Genomic DNA, 19,023 nt, shown 5'->3' with positions numbered 1-19,023 from the left:
GTATTCTATGCAACACTATGGTATTTGATAATAAAGTAACGTTTCCACATCCTTAGAAAGTTGAGGATTATTTTAAAAAAGTGTTTTTTTAGCTGAAACGTTTGGGGTTTTTGTTCAATCACTCCTTTTGTCAAAACTTGATTATTGTAAACTCACTTTGGCAGTTTACTCTAAGGTTCTGATCAACCAGTTACAAATCATCCATAATACAGCTATTAGATTGATTTTTGGACTATACAAGTACAATTCAGTTGTTTTTATACTAAGCTGCATTGGTTACCCGTTACATCAGGGTTCAATTTAAATTATGTACTCCAGTTTTCCCTCATATGACATACCTAATAATACTGCTACATGGCTCTACTGTAAGATGAAATACTCAAAATCAATTTCTATTACATTTTTCCAGCAATAATTTATCTTTCTTTATACAATAATGGATGGTAGAAATCTGGAGTACATTACCTCTTTCATTAAGATCTTGCAGACATTATCTGTGTTTCAGAAAAAAATTGAAAACATTTTTGTAAATGTGGTTTTTTGTATTGTGATTCAAACTAATTGCTGTTTTTATCATTTTATCATTGTCTCTATTGCAGTTTTTCAGGTACAGTAGTCTGGTCATGCTTGTTATCATTGACTTCTGTTGTAATTTCCTGGACATATTAGTGTGGCCTCTTATTCAATGGAATCTGCCTTGAATTTTCAAGGTAGTGGTGGAATAGAAGATCTGGTATAACATAAAATATCTGGTTATGTTCGTACAGGTCTGCCTCAGTTTTGCTTTTATTGTAATTCATCTTGAGGGATAATACAATTGTTAGTTATGAGGAGCCAAATGTTCAAACCAAGAATTGAGATCAAGGAACAGGCAGACCTGTGCGAGCGTAACCAACTAAAAGTAATAGTTGTTACACATTCAGTAATATAACTTTTGAAAGATAAGTCCACATAGCTCTAGATTTTACGCATTTTGTTTCATTGGATAGGACACTAAGGGCCCTGTTTAATAAGGCATTAGCATTTTTAATGTGCCTACAATTAGCATGCACACTAACCATGTAGGCACTTATAGGGATATTGTAGGTACGTACATGGTTAACGCGTGTTAAATAACGTGCCTATAATGTGACTTAGTAAACAGGCAGCATGCTGTGAAATGGAGGCTCTCTGTTGAGCAAACCAAAAAGAATTATCTTTAAATTAATATAAGTGCCCTAAATATCTTTAAAAGAGAGAAGAACTATCCGGGTTCGAAGAAATGAAAGAAAGGAATCAATAAAGAAATTATGAAAAAGTACTTATAAAAAATAAAAAAACATAAATTGATTGAAAGGAGGTTTTTCAGACCAGTGAGGAAGTTCGCACGTCAGTTTTGTTCAACCAGTTACAACGATAAACCGAGCATCTGAGGTCTCTTCCTCCATTCATAAAATGAAGTAAAATCAAATAAGCTTGCTGTTATTTGTGTTTAGAGAATTCTCTTAAGCAAGATATTTGCCATGTTGTGTATTCAATAACATAACATAACATATATATATATATATATATATATATAAATAAAGCAAATCAGGGTTGCTTGTCCATGAAACGCAGCTTTAAAAAAAACACCCAATATTAGCTGTTACTTATGTGGTGTTACTCTCTAACTGCTGTTTGACCTCTGCAATGCATATGGCAACATTTTTTTTTTTTTTTTGCTTTTGCTTTCAAATCCTACTTCCCTCAAATTCTGACAGGATATCTATTCTGAGTAAATACTTTAAAGAAGATATATATTGATGGATAGTTGATGTTTAAATTTATAAAAAAATGGTATTGAAAATTCTGGATTGTAATCTTGGGTTCAGAGAGTGAATTGTGGACAGATCTTGGAAACAATGCACTCAACTGTCCACCCTATCACATTTCTGTGTTTCTCTGCAAGAAACTAAAGCAAATTGTAATTAAACATGTTCTCCTTCCCTTCACGCTGGCCCATGACATTAATTCCCAGTTGTGAAGTTCTCTTGTGCCAGACCCTTAAATATCATTGTGTTAGTCTTCAGCTATGCTGTTTGATCTTGGGAACACATATGGCAGCATTTGTTTTATAATCCTCCAAATGCAATCATTTTTCTGATTGCATGCACTTGGCATTGTGCTATTACTTCTAGAAGTGAATGAAATGTGGCCCCTCGCCAGACCTAAACTCGCTTCAATTTCAAAAACTATGGCCCTGAAGGCCAACTCATGTGTACTGAGCAATTAAGTCCTCATTAAATTGCATAGTTTACTAAATAATTTATTTGTGATTTAATGATAAATCTTTGCAGTTTATTGAGTAGCTCTAAAATTAGACACTGAATTGAGTTCTTCATCTGCAATGCTGTGGTGCTTGTGATGTTATAGTTTCTGACCTTTCTCCTTCATTTCATTTAATTGTTTGTGAAAGTAGATACACAAACCATTTGTAGTTCTAAGCAGAGAACAATTTTTGAGAATTTGTAATCACTACACTCCCTATTATTATTATTTAAAGTTAGTACAGACTAAATTTTGCCACCATTGTCATAGACACATTTATGATGAATAACTATAGGGTTCCACCAATAAAACTATTTCACATATCTTTTCTTCAATACAAGACCATATGTGATCTTCAGTTTTACCTTGCCTTCACCAGCAAAATTCTGTGTTTTTCTTTAACTGTCAGTAATGCTGTCACTGTCTGCCACCTGCTCTGAAAACTCTTTTAGTGAAGATGTACTTGAAGATCTGTTAGGCTACCCAGTCTACCCTCATCTTACCTCCCCTTTGTTAAAAACTATGTTTTCACAGAAAAATGCATGTTCTTGTTTATAATTTGTACTTTTCTTGTATCTAAGTAGTGCTATAATCCTCTACTCCTATACAGTATACATATATTAGTTTGCTATAATATTACTTCATAAGCCTTAAGGTGAAGACTCGTACACTTTTGATAGATGTCCTCTGTCTTGTGTAGTTGCAATATTTAGAACTTGACACATTTTAGCTGCTTCAGCCCTATCTATGCACACTAGAATTCTACTGACATATTCACTTCCTTGCCTACTGTAAGTGCTTGGCAACTTGGAGGGGCATAATCGAACAGGGCACCCATCTCTAAGGACAGCCCCATAAAATGGCGTCTCCAACCGTATTATCGAAACAAGATGGGTGGCCATCTTTCGGTTATGATTATCATGTTTATGTTTACTCATAGACCCCTGACGCAGGCCTTTACGGCCGAAACATGATTTGTGTTGGGTCGTTTTATTGGTTTAAATAAAGACCTTGTTTGGGAAACACCATTTGTGAGAGGTCTCCACAATAAAATAGCAAAGGGACAGCGGTGACTACCAAATGAAAAGATGACAAACAGCCAGAGTCCAATCCAGTGTGGTTACAATTTTATTGATTAATCAAGCAGCACTGACCCAACATGGCAGTGTTTCAGCATCTAGTGCTTGCTTCAGAGGTCACATACAGATGTCTTATAAAAATATGGTTTTCCAACCTGTAGTGAAAAAAATCATATTCATATGCCAGTCGCCATCAAAACACAGCAGAGTTGGGCTAGTGCTGTTTGATGCATTGCTGTTCTTGTGACCACGTTTTTTGAAATCTGCAGTTTAATTGCAGCACACAATATTTTACTCTTAATATTTGCATTACCAGGGGCACTTTTTTTTTCACACACCTTGTAAAATGGGTACATGAGTTTGTATACACTGATATCCAGACTGATTTGTTGACTCCTGAGGCAGTGCCCCTGTTCTGAAATGCGGATCTACATCTACTCGAATAATAAAATTGCTTTTTAACCCTTGAGTTGTAATTGTATTAGTCCTCCCCTACTTTAATTTTTGCCTGTGCCTTGATTCATAGGAGCTTTCCCTTCTTTTTCCCTCTATATGAACACTTGAAAAATTAACTTGCAGCAACCTTAATGAAGACATGGAAGTCAAAAGCATATTCACAACAGGGTAGGTTATGTCAACAAAACAAAGATTGAAATCACAGAAAAACAGTAGGAATATCACACAGTGTTGGGTTGTCACTGCCAGTAGATCTTGGAAAATTGCATACCAGGGATTCATGTGGCAATAGATAATATAACTAACTTGATAACTTTGACCTCTGTGGCCAGTTCTATAGACAGAAGAAATACATTGAAGGCCAGAAATATATGCTGAACTACCTTTTGAAACCAGCAAATTAACTGTATAAATCACAGCCAACCCCCCCACCCCTCCCCCCCACCACCACACACACACCTCTTCAACTACCTGCACTTGTATTGATGGACCCTCAGTCAAGGGACTTCGGAAAAAAATGCCCTCATTGCATGTGTGGTATCTAGTCTAGCCAGACAGAGAAAATTATTCCCCTTCTTGACTGTGAGATGAAAGAAGCCAATCATTTGACATAGGAGAGACTCCTGAAAAAAATTAAGAAGTCATGGGATAGGAGGCATTGTCCTTCTGTGGATTAAGAATTGGTTATTGGACAGAAAACAGAGGATAAGGTTAAATGGCCATTTTCCTCAATGGAGGAGGATTAATAGTGGCATGCCGCAGGGATTTGTACTAGAACTAGTGCTATTTAACGTATTTATAAATGATCTAGAAATCAGAATGACAAGTGAGGTGATTACATTTGCAGATGAAATGAAACTATTCAAAGATGTCAGAACGCATGCGGATTGTGAAAAATTGAAGGAAGACCTTGTGAATCTGGACGACTGGGCATCCAAATGGCAGATGAAATTTAAGCTGGGGTTTACTAAGCCACTAGTGCGGCTGGCTGTACCCTAGTTCCGATACAGCCCATTCACTTTGAATGAGCTGTGTCAGCAATGCCATGTGGCATCCGCTAGCGTGGCTTAATTAACAGACCCCTAAATGTAGACAAATGCAAAATGATGCACATTGTGAAGAATAATCAGAATACCATAGTTATCTGATGCTAAGGTCCTCTTTAGGAGTCACACTTAAGAAAAAAACCTAGGTGTCATTTAGACAATATGCTGAAATCTTCTACCCAGTATATTTCCGCAGCCATAAAAAACAAACAGGATGCTAGGAATTATTAGGAGAGGGATGCAAAATAAGACCAAAAATACTATAATGCCTCTATCGCTCCATGGTGAGACCTTACCTTGAATATTGTGTTCAGTTCAGGTCACTGTATCTCAAAAATGATGTAGCGGAAATTAGTCCAGGTGATTTAGTACTCTTTAATTTTTCAATTTGGTTCAGTATATCTTCCAAGTTCACTCAGATTTCTTTCAGTTCCTCCACATCATCACCCTTGAAAACCATTTCCGGTACAGGCAGATCTCTTACATCTTCTTCCGTAAAGACTGAAGCAAAGAATTTGTTCAGTTTCTCCACTATGGCCTTTTCCTCCCTGAGTGCCCCTTTTGCTCTTTCATGATCTAATGGTCCCTCGTAGTCTTTCTGCTTCTGGTGTACCTGAAAAAGTTGTTACTGTGAGTTTTATCCTCTGTGGCAAGTTTCTCTTCATATTCTTTTCTAGCCTTCTTTATTAATTCTTGGCATCTGACTTGCAGTACTTATGTTGCTTCTTATTTTCTTTGTGTCCTTTTCCCATTCTTTGAAGGATAATCTTTTGGCTGTAATAGCCTCTTTTTCTTCACCTTTTAACCATGCTGGCTATTCTCTTCTTTCCACCTTTGCAAATACATGAATGCATCTGGTCCGGTATTCCAAGATGGTATTTTTGAACAATGTCCATGCTTGATTTAGTGTCCAAGCTTTAGCAGCCGATCTATTCTATAAGGTAGCATGCAAGTGTTTCTGTGGTGGGGGGGGTGGGGGGGGGAGGGCAGGGTGTACAAGTGGACACATAAGGTCAGACCATGGACATGGAACCAAATTTATACACACAGTTATAGAATACTATGCTATCCACACTGCAGGATGCATCTACCGTGTTTCCCCGAATATAAAGACACTGTCTTATATTAATTTTTGCGCCCAAAAAGGCGCTAGGTCTTATTTTCAGGGGATGTCTTAGTATTTCGGGGAAACACGGTTGGCCCGCCCACCTTCCCTCCGTCGCTCCTGCAACTACCGGTAACCCCCCACCCGAGGTCGCCCCCCCCCCCACCCGAGATGGCGCTCCCACCCAAAGTCGCCGGACCCCACCCCACCCCCCTCCGTTGCTCCAAAACTAACCTGAACTTAAGCCTCCTTTCACTTTCCTTCCAGTTCGCAGGAGCAGCAGGGCAGGCCTCTCCTTCCTTCCATGCCCCACCCTCGCCTGACGTTACGTTACGTCAGGCGAGGGCGGGACACATAAGGAAGGAGTGGCCTGCCCTTCTGCTGCTGCTGCTTGCTGCGAACTGGAAGGAAAGTGAAAGGAGGCTTAAGTTCAGGTTAGTTTCGGAGCGACGGAGGGGGGTGGGGTCCGGCGACTTCGGGTGGGGGCGCCATCTCAGATGGGGGCGACCTCGGGTGGGGGGTTAGTTTCGGAGCGACGGAGGGGGGCCCGGCGATCTCGGGTGGAGGGGGCGACCCTACTTACTGGTAAAAGAAAAACTTTGCTAGGCCTTACTTTCGGGGGAGGCCTTATATTTTCCAAGGGCACCAAAAACCTCGGTAGGTCTTATTTTATGGGGATGCCCTATTTTCGGGGAAACACGGTAGGTGCACAAGCTTATGCCAGCCATAGATCTGGTGTAAGTGGTTATGCTTAAATGTAGACTTGCACTAGTATTCTGTAGTAATCTTGGCACCAAGATGCCACTATGGAACTGGCTCTTACCACATGGGCATCAAGGTGCCTTACTTGAGGTGCCAAGTTACATAATTGGTCCATTAGTCCCTAACCTCTGCCAAATATTGTTTACAGAATGGGCTGCTATTGCATGTTATGGCCCTTATGCACATTAATAGATACCCCTAAATGATTTTTGTGCATATTAAAACCATGTAAACATACAATAAAATGTGAAAAAAAAAAAAAGACCCCACTGAAATGCATTGCCTACATAAATCTAGATACATTTCTTTGCAAAAAAAAAAAAAAAAAAATCATGTACTGTAGTCTCTTCATAACGTGTGTTTTGAAAAATACTCCCTACCTGTATGTTCGGCCATATTTGAAGAAAAATAAAAGGGAATTAAAAAAACTTTGGAAAACTGAAAGCTTTTGTTTTGGTTTATTCAAAAGATTCATAATCCTGCTTTTGAAACATTTAACTTTATCTAAAAATAAATTAGCCATAAACTGCATTAGACATAGTTTGATTTTCACTCTGGTCATGACCCCTGTATAAAGAAGAGGTTGGTTTTTTTTTGTTTTTGTTTTTTTCTTTTGTAATTAAAGATTAATTGCTGATATGTTATGTCAAGGCTCATAACTTAGTGCTTATAAATTTTGAGGTGTGAAATTTTAGTATCTTTTGCAAACCAGCAGAATTTCTCTTTAGAAATCCCTGTGCACAATACTTACATTTCAAACACTCTCATCTTGAAATAGATAAGCTTTTGATTATACAATGGGGGTTCAGCAACTGGAAGTAACTAGGTTCTTCCTGCTCCAGTGTTTCTTGACAGACCTTAACAAAAAAAAAGTGTACACATAATTAGGGAAAACAAGTCGGCTCTTTCAAGTCCTAAATACTTTGTAGATGGGTAGGTTCTTACTGAGTTAACTGAATGAAAGTTGAGGAAGGGAAGAATGTGATTGATACCATGCAAAAATGTACTGTTTACTTCTAGAAGGCTTTGAGTTTGATGTTTGCATATGTTTCAATGCACTTGCATCTTGTAACAAACTCATGCATTCTTATTCCAAAAGCAGAGGTGTCAATCTGTCATAAGAGGATTAACTTTTCACCTTGAAGACTGCTAGTAACTCAGTCAACAGTTCATTTGTCCCATACTAGAAGCAAAAGGTGATTGGGGTAGAAAATCTTTAGCTATTAAACTGCTCTAGTGAAGGAATCTGTGTAATTATACTATATGAATGAGAAAAGATGCCAGATTCAGTTTGCTCCCTTCTATTTAAACAATGTCATGTTCCAGTTGCTTTAAAGGTTGAATTACAGGTAGTTGATGATCAGTAATTACCAGTCCCATTGAAAAATCTGATTAAATTCATTGTTTAATTTGAACTGATATTAAAGTCTCAATGATAAGAGTAGCTTCTGGGAATAAACTTGGGGAACCTGTAATTTCGTGCATTATCATTGGTAGGCAACATAAATAGGACCAGAGGAAATAACCATCTGGTATTTATTATACCAACCAATCAGTGAACATATCCAAAAGGTGAATTTTCCCTATCATAGACTGATAGCTCCACACTTTCCTCTGAGAAAATATCTTAAGGAAGCTTGAGGAGGCAGGCACAATTATATTTCAGAACTGTTATTGTGTTTACTGTCAGAGATATGAGGACCAGGGTTTAGGAGAGGTAGATACTATAAATTTAACTGAATTTGTATTGTACAGCCAGTCGGTTCAGGGGATACTTTGAGCAGGAAAGGTTTTATCAGGGCAGCTTTCTTAGGAGCATGAGCTTGTTTTTCTTTACTTGGTGTGTTTTGTTTTTTGTGTTTAGTGTTTTCACTTCCCTGGACTCAGTCCTGGTGAGCTGAGTATTGTTTTGGGTCTGAGGCAGGGTGCTCGTGGATGGTAGTGGTGTGGCCTATGCTCTAGGTAAAGTTCATGGCATGGGATGATGATAGCAGCTTTGGGAATCTGGTGCTATTTGGGGGCCAACCATTTTGTGGAAATAAAGCACAATGGGCCTTTAGGAGTGGGTTGGCATTAGGATGATACTTTATTAGAAGAACTGACGGGTTATGTTTTCAGCGAAATGCCTGCATCAGGGGGTCTTTATTGTGATATGCTGACTCTTTTTGTATATAAAAAAAAACCAATGAAAAAATCTGGTAAAAGGCAAAATGCTAAATCTCCATTCAATATCATCCAGCTGCCACACCACATTGCAATCAACCATTGGGTAAACATGGTGCATGCATGTCAATAAGTAGGCCTCAGGCTTGAATACCAATGAATTTGCCTACCTTGGTTCTTCAGCAAGATTTTGTAATTGCAGAGAAGAAATGGTAGAGATTTTAAAGCAAAATTGCAGCAGGGTTTTCTTTTCAGTCATGTACCTTTATAAATCCTTTGGACTCCTCTTTCAAAGGATACACCTATTTAAAAAAAAAAAAAAAATCATCAGTCAAATTAACTTTTTAATGCTCATACTAGAAATATTATATTATCATATTCTTTCTTCTCCCTGGATTCATTCTGTCTTTTGTTGACTATTAGGTTTTCTATACTTTTATAGAAAATATGCATTGGTTAAAATCAAAATTACTGCAAAAGTAGCATTTGTAGCATACAGCTGAGTAAATGGTATTTTGCTTTCAATTTTCTATTGTAGAGAGCACAGTCAGATGAATTGGATAAGATTGAAAAGCATGTGAAGACTTCCATGGAGAAAAAAACTGCCAAGCCTTTGGATAAACCTGAACAGTAAGCATGTTTTGCAAAAATTGTAGGGCCCAATATTCAAAGGATTTATGTTCTTAAAATTAGGTTTTGTTTTGTTTTTTTACTAAGGTGTGCTAATGAATGTAGCATATTCTAAATGTTGCACAGCCCATTGTTTAGCCATGGGCTGCATGGCACTTAGGGGTCCTTTTATAAAGGATGCTAGCATTTTTAGCAAGTGCATTAAATATGCATGCGCTAAATATTAGAGATGCCCATTCTATGGGTGTGTCTAACATTTAGCACATGCTCAAAAGCGCACCTTTGTGAAAAGACCTCTTAATACACATTATTAATTCATTAGTGCGTGCTAAATCTATTAGTGCATTTTAGTAAAAAAAAAACTGTTTTGAGAGTTATGCTCATAAATTGTCCTCTGCATATTTACTAGGGCTGAGGGTATAAATTTTTACTGAACATTTCTCTAAACTCTTAAATTTAGGGGCATATAAGTGAGTCACAGGAGTAGATTTAGGACAGGGGAAAGAAGTTAAGAGTTTAGCATTGACTTCCAGCACTGAGCTCATAAATTAGGCTCATACATTTAGGCAAACGAATGGCAGGCCTAAATTTATGAGCATAACTTTTAAGCTCCTAAATTAAGAAGAATTTTCAGCCAAAAAGTTATGCTTTTAGATTTGGCTGAAAATAGTGCCCAAATTTAGGAGCTTAATTTAGTAGCATAAATGTAGGAGCTTGGCATCTTCTGTATATTAGGCCCTCATAGTTTAAAGCCGCTGCATTAACAATTCTTTTCTCCTGGTTAAAGCCAAGCCAACATATCCAAAAGCTGCTATAGTGATATTGGTGTTCATGAAGCATTAGATTTCTTCTTAACTCCTAGAAACGGATCCATTTTGAGTTAATTATTAATCTTTGTCTTCTACCATCAGCTTCAATGTTATGAAAAAAATTAGTCTAAAAGTTCAGTTTCTGTTTGCAAATTAGAAAGCAAAGCATTGACTATTTTGGACAAGGATGACGAGAAAGGAACTAGATATAGGAGTAAAGAAATGGGATGATATGTTCTCTGAAAACAAAGAAAATCAATAGGCACGTGTGTGTATCACTCTCAATACTCACTGGGATGGTTTCCAAAGCTGAAGAATGCACTTGAACTGCTGTGCCTTACAATTTACATTTTTTCACGGTCATTCACAAAGAAAAAATACTTAACATTAAGGAATCTTTTATGTGTTCATCTTCCAATATGGTATATATCATTCAGTGTAAAAAATGCAACGAAGGCTTCTACATTGGAGAAACAAGTCAGATGCTAAAGAAGAGATTTAATTTACATAGACACCATATGAAAAATGCTAGTACCAATAAGGATGTCACCCCTGTGGGGCAGCACTTTACAAAACCAGAACACTGTACCTGTGATTTCATGGTAAGAATCCTGAAAGGGAACTTTAAAACAATACAGGAACGTAAGACGTTTGAAGTCAGAATGATTAAATATTTTGACACCCACCAGACAGGACTTAACAAAGATCTGGGTTTTCTAGCCCATTATAAACCATAAAATTGTACTGCTTTGTCACCCTCCTATCTCCATGCATATCTCCCTGTTCCTCATCCACCCAACTCTTCCGATCTCTCACCTATCCATCCCCATCCTGTTAGACTGTCACTGAAATGCTTTGATGTTTCATCTACCAACATTTGCTTATTTCCGATCTGACGAAGAAGGGCAACCTTCAAAAGCTAATCAAGAAATGTATTAAGTTATGTCCAATAAAAAGGCATCATCTTATTTTCTTTTCCATGTTTTATTTCTATTGATTACCTTTAAAAGTGAACTAACACGGCTACCACACTTCTCTAGTCACATAGGACTAATTTTTATGTGGTCCCATTTACATGGTTAGAGTGGCCAGTTAACTACCTCTGCATTTCCTATATGTATAGTCCACACCCCATTCTGCATTAGCTGTTAAATGCAGCAGATCACTTATGTCCCCTAAGGCACCTGAATTAAATGTTATCTTGTGGTCACAGGTAATGGTCACAGATATTGCAGCTTAGTAAAAAAGCTCCACATCTCCTACAAATAGCTGCTCTGGTTTCACTGTGCCTACTTTTACGTAAATATACCTTGGGCAACATTATAACAGCTACTTGAAGGTATAAAACATAATTTTATAAGAGATTTGAGAGTGTAGAGCTATCACCTTTAAGCATAATTGTCTGCTTATACTTGGCTTTAAGGGAATTTGCTTGTTGGTTTAACATGCTATTTGATAGCACTAAATTTCATTTAAAAGGCTGCTATATTTGACTCCTAAATCATTTTTGTATTTCAAAGAATGTATGTATTTTGTTTACACCTTGTCAGTAGTAGCTCCAAGGCTTTCCAAGGGTCGGGGTGGCAGCAGTTTCTACATGTTGCCCTGCCGCCAGTCCCGGCCCCTTCTCTCTACGGCCTGCCCCACTTTGTGGAAACTGGAGGTACATCATAGAGAGGTGGGCCTTAAGGGAGGCAGGGTCCGTGGCAGGGCAGCATATGGGAACCGCTGCCTCCCTGACGTTTGGAAAGCCAGAAAACAAGGTACATTCGGGGAAGGAAGAGCGTCGGGCAATGCCAGAGCAGGGCGGGCATGGGGGTGGATTCAGCTCCAAAAGAGTGCTGCCTGAAGTCCCCACCTTAGGTGGCCTAATGGTAGGGCTGCCACTGGTTACATGTCTTGCTGTAAGCCACAAGGAGTGCTTGTGGAGTTTGAGCCTTGGTTACCCTGGTTCTTAACCCACTGCTTCAACTGCTAGGCAACTCCTTAACTCCATATGTGAGTTCTGACTAGCAATATTTGTTAAACATTCATATTCTGGTAAGTAAAGCAAGATAGATGGAGAAAAGAATAATGAATATATTAATTTTTGCTTCCTTGTCATCAAGCAGATGAAGCCATTACGTATGGGTTGTGTCCATCAACCAGCAAGGGGAGATAGCACTCAACTTTTCACAGTGCCTCATGGCCAGCCAGCTCCACTGCCTCTTCAGTATTCTCTATCTCCCCAAGCAGGGTGGCTGCAGCTTCTTCGAGCTCCATCAAAAATCTGCTTGGGGGTGGCTCCTGGCTTGCCAGTTGTTAGCCGGGGTGTTAGAGACTATAGCAGCTTCACTTTGAAGGCACATAGGTTAGCCCTTTCCCTGCCTTACCCATGCCCCAGTGGATGTGGACATATTAGCTTGCTTTTCCCTGTCCTTTCCCACTTAGTGGATGCAGGCACATTGGTTCGCCTTTCCCTGCCTTTCCCACTCATCTGAGCCTCCGGAGTTCTTATTACTTCTGCTTTCCTCACAGCATTAAAAAAAAAAAAAAAAAAGGAACAGAGGTTTTCCTTTGATTCTTCTATGGGACTAGAGCTGTGATACTCGGTCTGGTGAGGTAAGAGTGTTTTCTAACTCCGGGGTGGGCCCGCGGGGCGTTGTTGGCGCGAAACCGCCATTTTGAATTTTCCCGCAGTTTTCGGCGATGGCTGCAGAGAATGTAAAGCGCTGTTCCCAGTGTGGCAAGCGCAAATCAGCAGCGGGGCTCTGTAAATCATGCTGTACAGGTGTAAGAACCGGCCAGAGCATGGCGAGCGATGATTCTTCCCGCTCAGAGCTGGCAGCGGACGCCATTTTGAATTCTCCGCATGGCGCGGCCTCCGTAGAGACGGAGAGCCCTGAGCCCGGGGGGGGGGGGGGGGGACCACGAATTGAGGCTACTCAGGGAGCGGCTAGCCCCGGACTGCATCTGGGTGCCCAGGGCAAGTTTTTCTCCCCTGATTTTGTGTTGTTATTGCATAAAGCATACATGCTGAAAGCTCTCCCTCAAGGGTTGTCTGAGGCCCCTTCTATTGTTGTCCCCCCCCCCCCCCCCGGTGGATTCTGGCCTGGGACTGCCCGCTGAGGCTATTTTCCCTGATAATTGGCATAAAGAAAAGCGTAGAAGAGCTAATTCCCCTTCAGATTGTGGTGCACCTCCTTTTTCCCCTCGTGGTCGGGCTGTGAGGATTTGGAGAGTTCTGGCAGGCCTTCGTGGTCTGAGGAGCCAGAGTCAGGTGCAGAATTACCACAGGATCTGGATGATCCCTCTGCGGTGAGGATTTTCCACCGTGATGAGCTGCCAGCGCTTATTTCAGATGCCCTACAGGTCCTTTCTATTGAAGAGCCTGACAGTGGCACGGCCTCCTCTGTGAATCCTAGGATGGCTAGTACCAAAAAGCCTGCTCGAGCCTTTCCTTTGCATGACTCCATCCAAGAGCTTATTTCCGTTCAGTGGGCTGACCCCGAGGGACCTTTGAAAGTTTCCAGGGCTATGGGGCAATTATACCCTCTGCGTGAGGAGCATTTGGCTCGCTTTGCAATGCCTAAAGTAGATGCCCTTGTCACTGCGGTGACAAAGAGAACTACCCTCCCTGTGGAAGGAGGAGTTGCCCTGAAGGATATACAAGACCGTAGGCTGGAAGCAGCACTTAAACGGTCCTTTGAAATTGCAAGTCTTACTGTTCGGGCGTCTGCATGCAGTTGTTATGCTGCTAGAGCCTGCCTGGCGTGGTTGCAACAGGCAGTGGAACAGCCCGGAGATGGAGCAGAGCCCTTCTCGGATGTGGCTCTGTGGCTGGAGTCGGCCTTGTCCTTTTCGGCTGATGCCCTTTATGATATTGTCAGAGCTTCATCTAAACAAATGGCAGTAGCAGTGGCGGCTCGCCGTCTTATTTGGCTATGACATTGGGCAGCGGACATGGCCTCTAAGCAAAGGTTGGTGAAGTTGCCCTTTCAAGGCCTTCTCCTATTTGGTGAGGAGTTGGAAAAAAAAATTGTTAAAGGCCTGGGAGATCCTAAACCCCAGCGCTTGCCCAAAAATAGGCCTAGGCCTTCCTCCAAGGGCCAGGCGGTCCACTCCTCTTATAGACCTCGCTTCCGTGAAGGTAGAAGGTACCGCCCAGGGCGTTCTGCTGGGTTCACTTCTCGTGCCGGTGTTTCAGCAGAGGAACTCCTTTCGCTCGGACAAGCATTCCGCAGCCACCGGCTCTAGGCTTGGAGTTCAGGGGCGACCCTCTCAATGATGGTGCGCTGGCCCCTTCCTCGCTTCCTGTCATCGGAGGATGTCTTTCCCTCTTTGCCGAGGAGTGGGCCAATATTTCCTCAGATCAGTGGGTTCTGGACCTGATCAGAGATGGCTACAGAATAGAATTCAACGCCCCAGTAAGAGACGTGTTTGTGGAGTCCCGATGCGGTTCTGCCGCCAAATGGGGCGGCAGTGGAGGAGACTTTTCAAGGTCTGATTCAGTTAGGCGCCATGTCCCCGGTATCTCCCGCCGAACACGGCTACGGCCGATACGCCATCTACTTTGTGGTGCCACAAAAAGGTGGGTCTTTTCGCCGTATTCTGGACTTAAAAGAACTAAACAAGTCCCTGAGAGTGCAGCATTTCCACATGGACACCCTGCGCTCCGTCATTGCTGCAGTACAGCCAGGAGAATTTCTCACGTCTCTAGACCTGAAAGAAGCTTACTTGCACATACCAATTTGGCCCCCGCACCAGAATTTTCTGAGGTTTGCGGTGTTGGGAAAACATTTCCAGTTCCGGGCCTTGCCTTTTGGCCTCGCCACAGCTCCCCGAACCTTTTCGAAGGTAATGGTGGAGGTAGCTGCTTTGCTCAGGCGAGAAGGTATCAGGGTTCACCCGTACCTAGACGACTGTAACAGAGAGCTATCAAGCTACAGCCAGAGTGGTCTCAGTACTTCAATCTCTAGGCTGGGTCGTCAATATGGCCAAAAGTCACCTGACCCCCTTGCAATCTCTAGAATATTTGGGGGCCAGGTTCGACACAGACTCGGGCTATGTATACCTAACCAAGCTAAGGCGGTGCAAGCTTCAGAATCAGGTCCGTCTGCTCCTGAGGATGCCCCGCCCGCGAGCTTGGGACATTGTCCAGCTGCTGGGATCGATGACAGCCACATTGGAAGTGGTGCCCTGGGTGAGAGCGCACCTGAGACCTCTACAGCATTCCCTACTTCAAAGATGTTCTCCAGTTTCTCAGGATTATCAATGCAGACTTTCTTGGCTCCCTGCGGCCCGACTCAGCATGGAGTGGTGGCTCTCAGACAGCATGCTGTGGCGAGGAATGCCGCTGGCGCTCCCCGATTGGTGTCTAGTAGTGACAGATGCCAGCCTGAAGGGCTGGGGCGCACATTGCAAGGGGAAGCATGCCCAGGGTCTATGGACACCCGAGGAGTGGGAGTGGTCCATCAACCGCCTGGAGTTGAAAGCGGTGTTTCAGGCGCTTCTGGCCTTTCAAGTGACCCTGGAAGGATTGGCTGTCAGAGTGATGTCAGACAACACGACAGCCGTGGCCTACATAAATCGACAAGGCAGCACTCAGTACAGAGCACTGGCCGCGCAGGCCGAACAAATTTGCCACTGGGCCGAGCTGCATCTTCAGTTTCTGTCGGCAGCTCACATTGCAGGTCAGAGCAACATGCAAGCCGATTATCTAAGCAGGCATCAGATCGATCCAGCAGAATGGGAACTAGTAGACGAAGTATTCCTGCAGATATGTGCCAAATGGGGCAAGCCCGTGATCGATCTTATGGTGACAAGTCCAAATGCCAAAGTCCCATGCTTCTTCAGCAAACGGAGAGATCCTCGCTCGGCAGGGTTGGATGCCTTGACTCAGCCCTGGCCTCCGGGCCTACTATATGTGTTCCCTCCCTGGCCCTTGATAGGGCGCGTGCTCCTGCGGATTCGGCTGCACCCAGGAGAAGTGGTCCTCATCGTCCCGGATTGGCCCAGGAGGCCTTGGTATGCGGACCTCCGACAGATGCTAGTGGAGGCTCCCCTTCCTTTACCTCTGGTACCGAACCTGTTGTCACAGGGCCCGGTAGCCATGGAGGACACCTGCCGCTTTGGTCTTATGGCACGGTGATTGAGAGGGCGCAATTGAGGGACAAAGGCTTCAAAAGCGATCACACCCATGCGGGCTCCTGTCTCGCCGATTCTGGACGTTTTGCAGGATGGTGTACAAATAGGCTTGGCCTATAATTCCCTGCGGGTGCAAGTGGCAGTGTTGGCCTCCCTTCGTGGTAAGGTTGAAGGCGTGTCTTTAGCTGCTCATCCAGATATGGCATGGTTTCTTAGTGGGGTGCTCCAGCCTTCCATGCGAGCACCCTGTCCAGCTTGGAACCTGGGGCTAGTTTTGAAAGCCCTGCAGGCTTCTCCTTTTGAGCCGCTTCGGCGAGCATCGGAGAAAGATTTGACCTAAAGGCCGTTTTTCTTGTGGCCATTACTTCGGCGAGATGGGTGTCAGAGCTCCAGGCGCTGTTCTGTAGAGACCCATTTCTTCAATTCTCAGAGTCCGGGGTCACGGTTCGGACTGTGCCTTCCTTCATGCCTAAGGTGGTTTCAGCGTTTCACCTAAACCAGCCTATTTTCTTGCTCTCCTTTGATGATGAGGAGTTTCCAGAATCTTTTGGGCAGTTGCACCTGTTGGATGTGCGCAGGACTCTGCTGCAGTATCTGCGAGTTACTACACTTTCAGGATCTATGATCATCTGTTTGCTTTGCTATCAGATCCTCGCAGAGGGTCTCCAGCGTCTAAAGTCACTATTGCCCGCTGGCTCAAAGAAACTATCTTTTCAGCTTATCTGCTTGCCGGCCGGTCTCCGCCTGTAGCCTTTAAGGTGCATTCTACCAGAGCGATTTCTTCCTCTTGGGCTGAAACTGGAGCACTCTCTCGTCAAGGGATATGCAGTGCAGCAACATGGGCTTCTAAGCTCTCTTTTGCATGACATTACAGGCTGGATGTGGCTGCTAGGAGGGATGCGCGTTTTGGAGCACAAGTGCTAGCGCGTGGTGTGACCTGTTCCCACCCTACATAGGGATTTCTTTGTTACATCCCATATGTAATGGCTTCATCTGCTTGATGACAAGGAAGGGAAAATTAGGTTCTTACCTTGGTAATTTTCTTTCCTTTAGTCTTAGCAGATGAAGCCATGAGCCCTCCCTGTATGATTGTCTGTATGCTGTGAATCTGTTTCAGGTTCTGTTCTTGTTTCCTGAAGTTCCTTCCTTGGGAGAAAGTTGGAAAACAGTCTTCAGGATTCACGTTCACTTATAGGAGGATGAGTCCATTCCCTCCAGTTTATGTTTTGGAGGATGAGTTTATTCCCTCCAGGAGGTTGCGTGTATCTCCTCCAGTTATACAATATGGAGGGCGAGTTTATTCCCTCCAGGAGGATGTGTTCATTCCCTCCTTTTGATATCATGCCCTTGTTTAAGGGGCCATCGTTCGCTGTGAGGAAAGTTCATGTTATTCCCATTGCGGTTTGCCATACTGCTTTGGAAGCTTCAAATACTGAAGAGGCAGTGGAGCTGGCTGGCCATGAGGCACTGTGAAAAGTTGAGTGCTCTCTATCTCCCCCTGCTGTTTGATGGACACAACCCATACGTAATGGCTTCATCTGCTATGACTGAAGGAAAGAAAATTACCAAGGTAAGAACCTAATTTTCCCTTCTCTTCACAGGTTCCTCTATGAACTCTCCCTGATACCAAACTTTGCTGAACGTGTCTTTTGCATCCTGTTTCAGTCAACATTTTCAGAATGTATTAGCTCTATCCACCGTAAACTGGAATTGCTAAGGAAAGTATGTGAGGTAGGCTTTGACAGGAGCATAGATGTATTTGATGGGCATTTTTGTATTATTTAATTTTGTATTAGTGTCTGCTGTTTCATATAGGGCAGTAAGTATTAAAGGGGGTAGTTTACTAACAGCACATGGAAATGCTGCTTGGGTGCATTATTTCACCTCAGGGCTCATTTTGTGTAATACACCATACTGTAAATAATATACATTAAACGGTGTTATTACATGCTATTAGTACATGAGTTCCTGAGTGTTCCAATGTGTTGAGCTGTGTTTTGTTGTATATCGTGGTTTTAATTTTTAAAAACATTTTTGTCTTTGGGGTTTGTTTTTGTGTTGATGTTGACCAGTTCAATCTGTTTGAAGGATAGCAGTATTATGGAATGCAAAATGTGAAGGTTTTTTTTTTTTTTTTTTTTTTTTAAAGTAAGAACAAGTATCTCTTGTCTTCAGTTATGAAGCAGAGCATGTGAAAATAGTTTTGATCCTATGCCTTTTTATAGAATGCACCCCTTTTTGTTTTTCCCGGTCAAAATCTTGGAATATAACTTAGCCCAGCCTTTTCCATTAAAATTAGATGGATGCCAATTTGAGCTGTATAATTTAATAACTTCTTGGATAAATGCAGTTAGATCTGAAGAGTTAACTTTAATGGAAAAGCAAGTTTAGTAAAAATACAGGTGTACCAGATTTTCAGTATGCATCTACTTAGCTTAAATAAATTTAAATGTATTGAGTGGATAACATTTTAGCATAGCAAAATATGCAGTGTACTGAATTATTGTTTGACACTATTTCTTTCTCTCTCTCTACATTCAGATAAGTGCCGCAAAGCTTTT

At 42.2% G+C, this 19,023-nt stretch overlaps 1 protein-coding gene across 1 annotated transcript in view; it reads left to right on the top strand.

The window, feature by feature from the left end:
* The window catches only part of FMN2 (formin 2), a 434,815-nt gene that overhangs the window by 243,117 nt on the left and 172,675 nt on the right, over positions 1-19,023 (top strand). The window contains exons 10-11 of the mRNA XM_030196386.1: positions 9,436-9,527; positions 18,064-18,193. Coding sequence (XP_030052246.1) covers positions 9,436-9,527; positions 18,064-18,193 — 222 coding nt within the window. The remainder of the gene's footprint in view (positions 1-9,435; positions 9,528-18,063; positions 18,194-19,023) is intronic.

This window comes from Microcaecilia unicolor, chromosome 3, assembly GCF_901765095.1.
Source record: "Microcaecilia unicolor chromosome 3, aMicUni1.1, whole genome shotgun sequence".
In the NCBI taxonomy this organism is placed as follows: Eukaryota; Metazoa; Chordata; class Amphibia; order Gymnophiona; family Siphonopidae; genus Microcaecilia; species Microcaecilia unicolor.
This window is presented reverse-complemented; position numbering and strand designations above follow the sequence as displayed.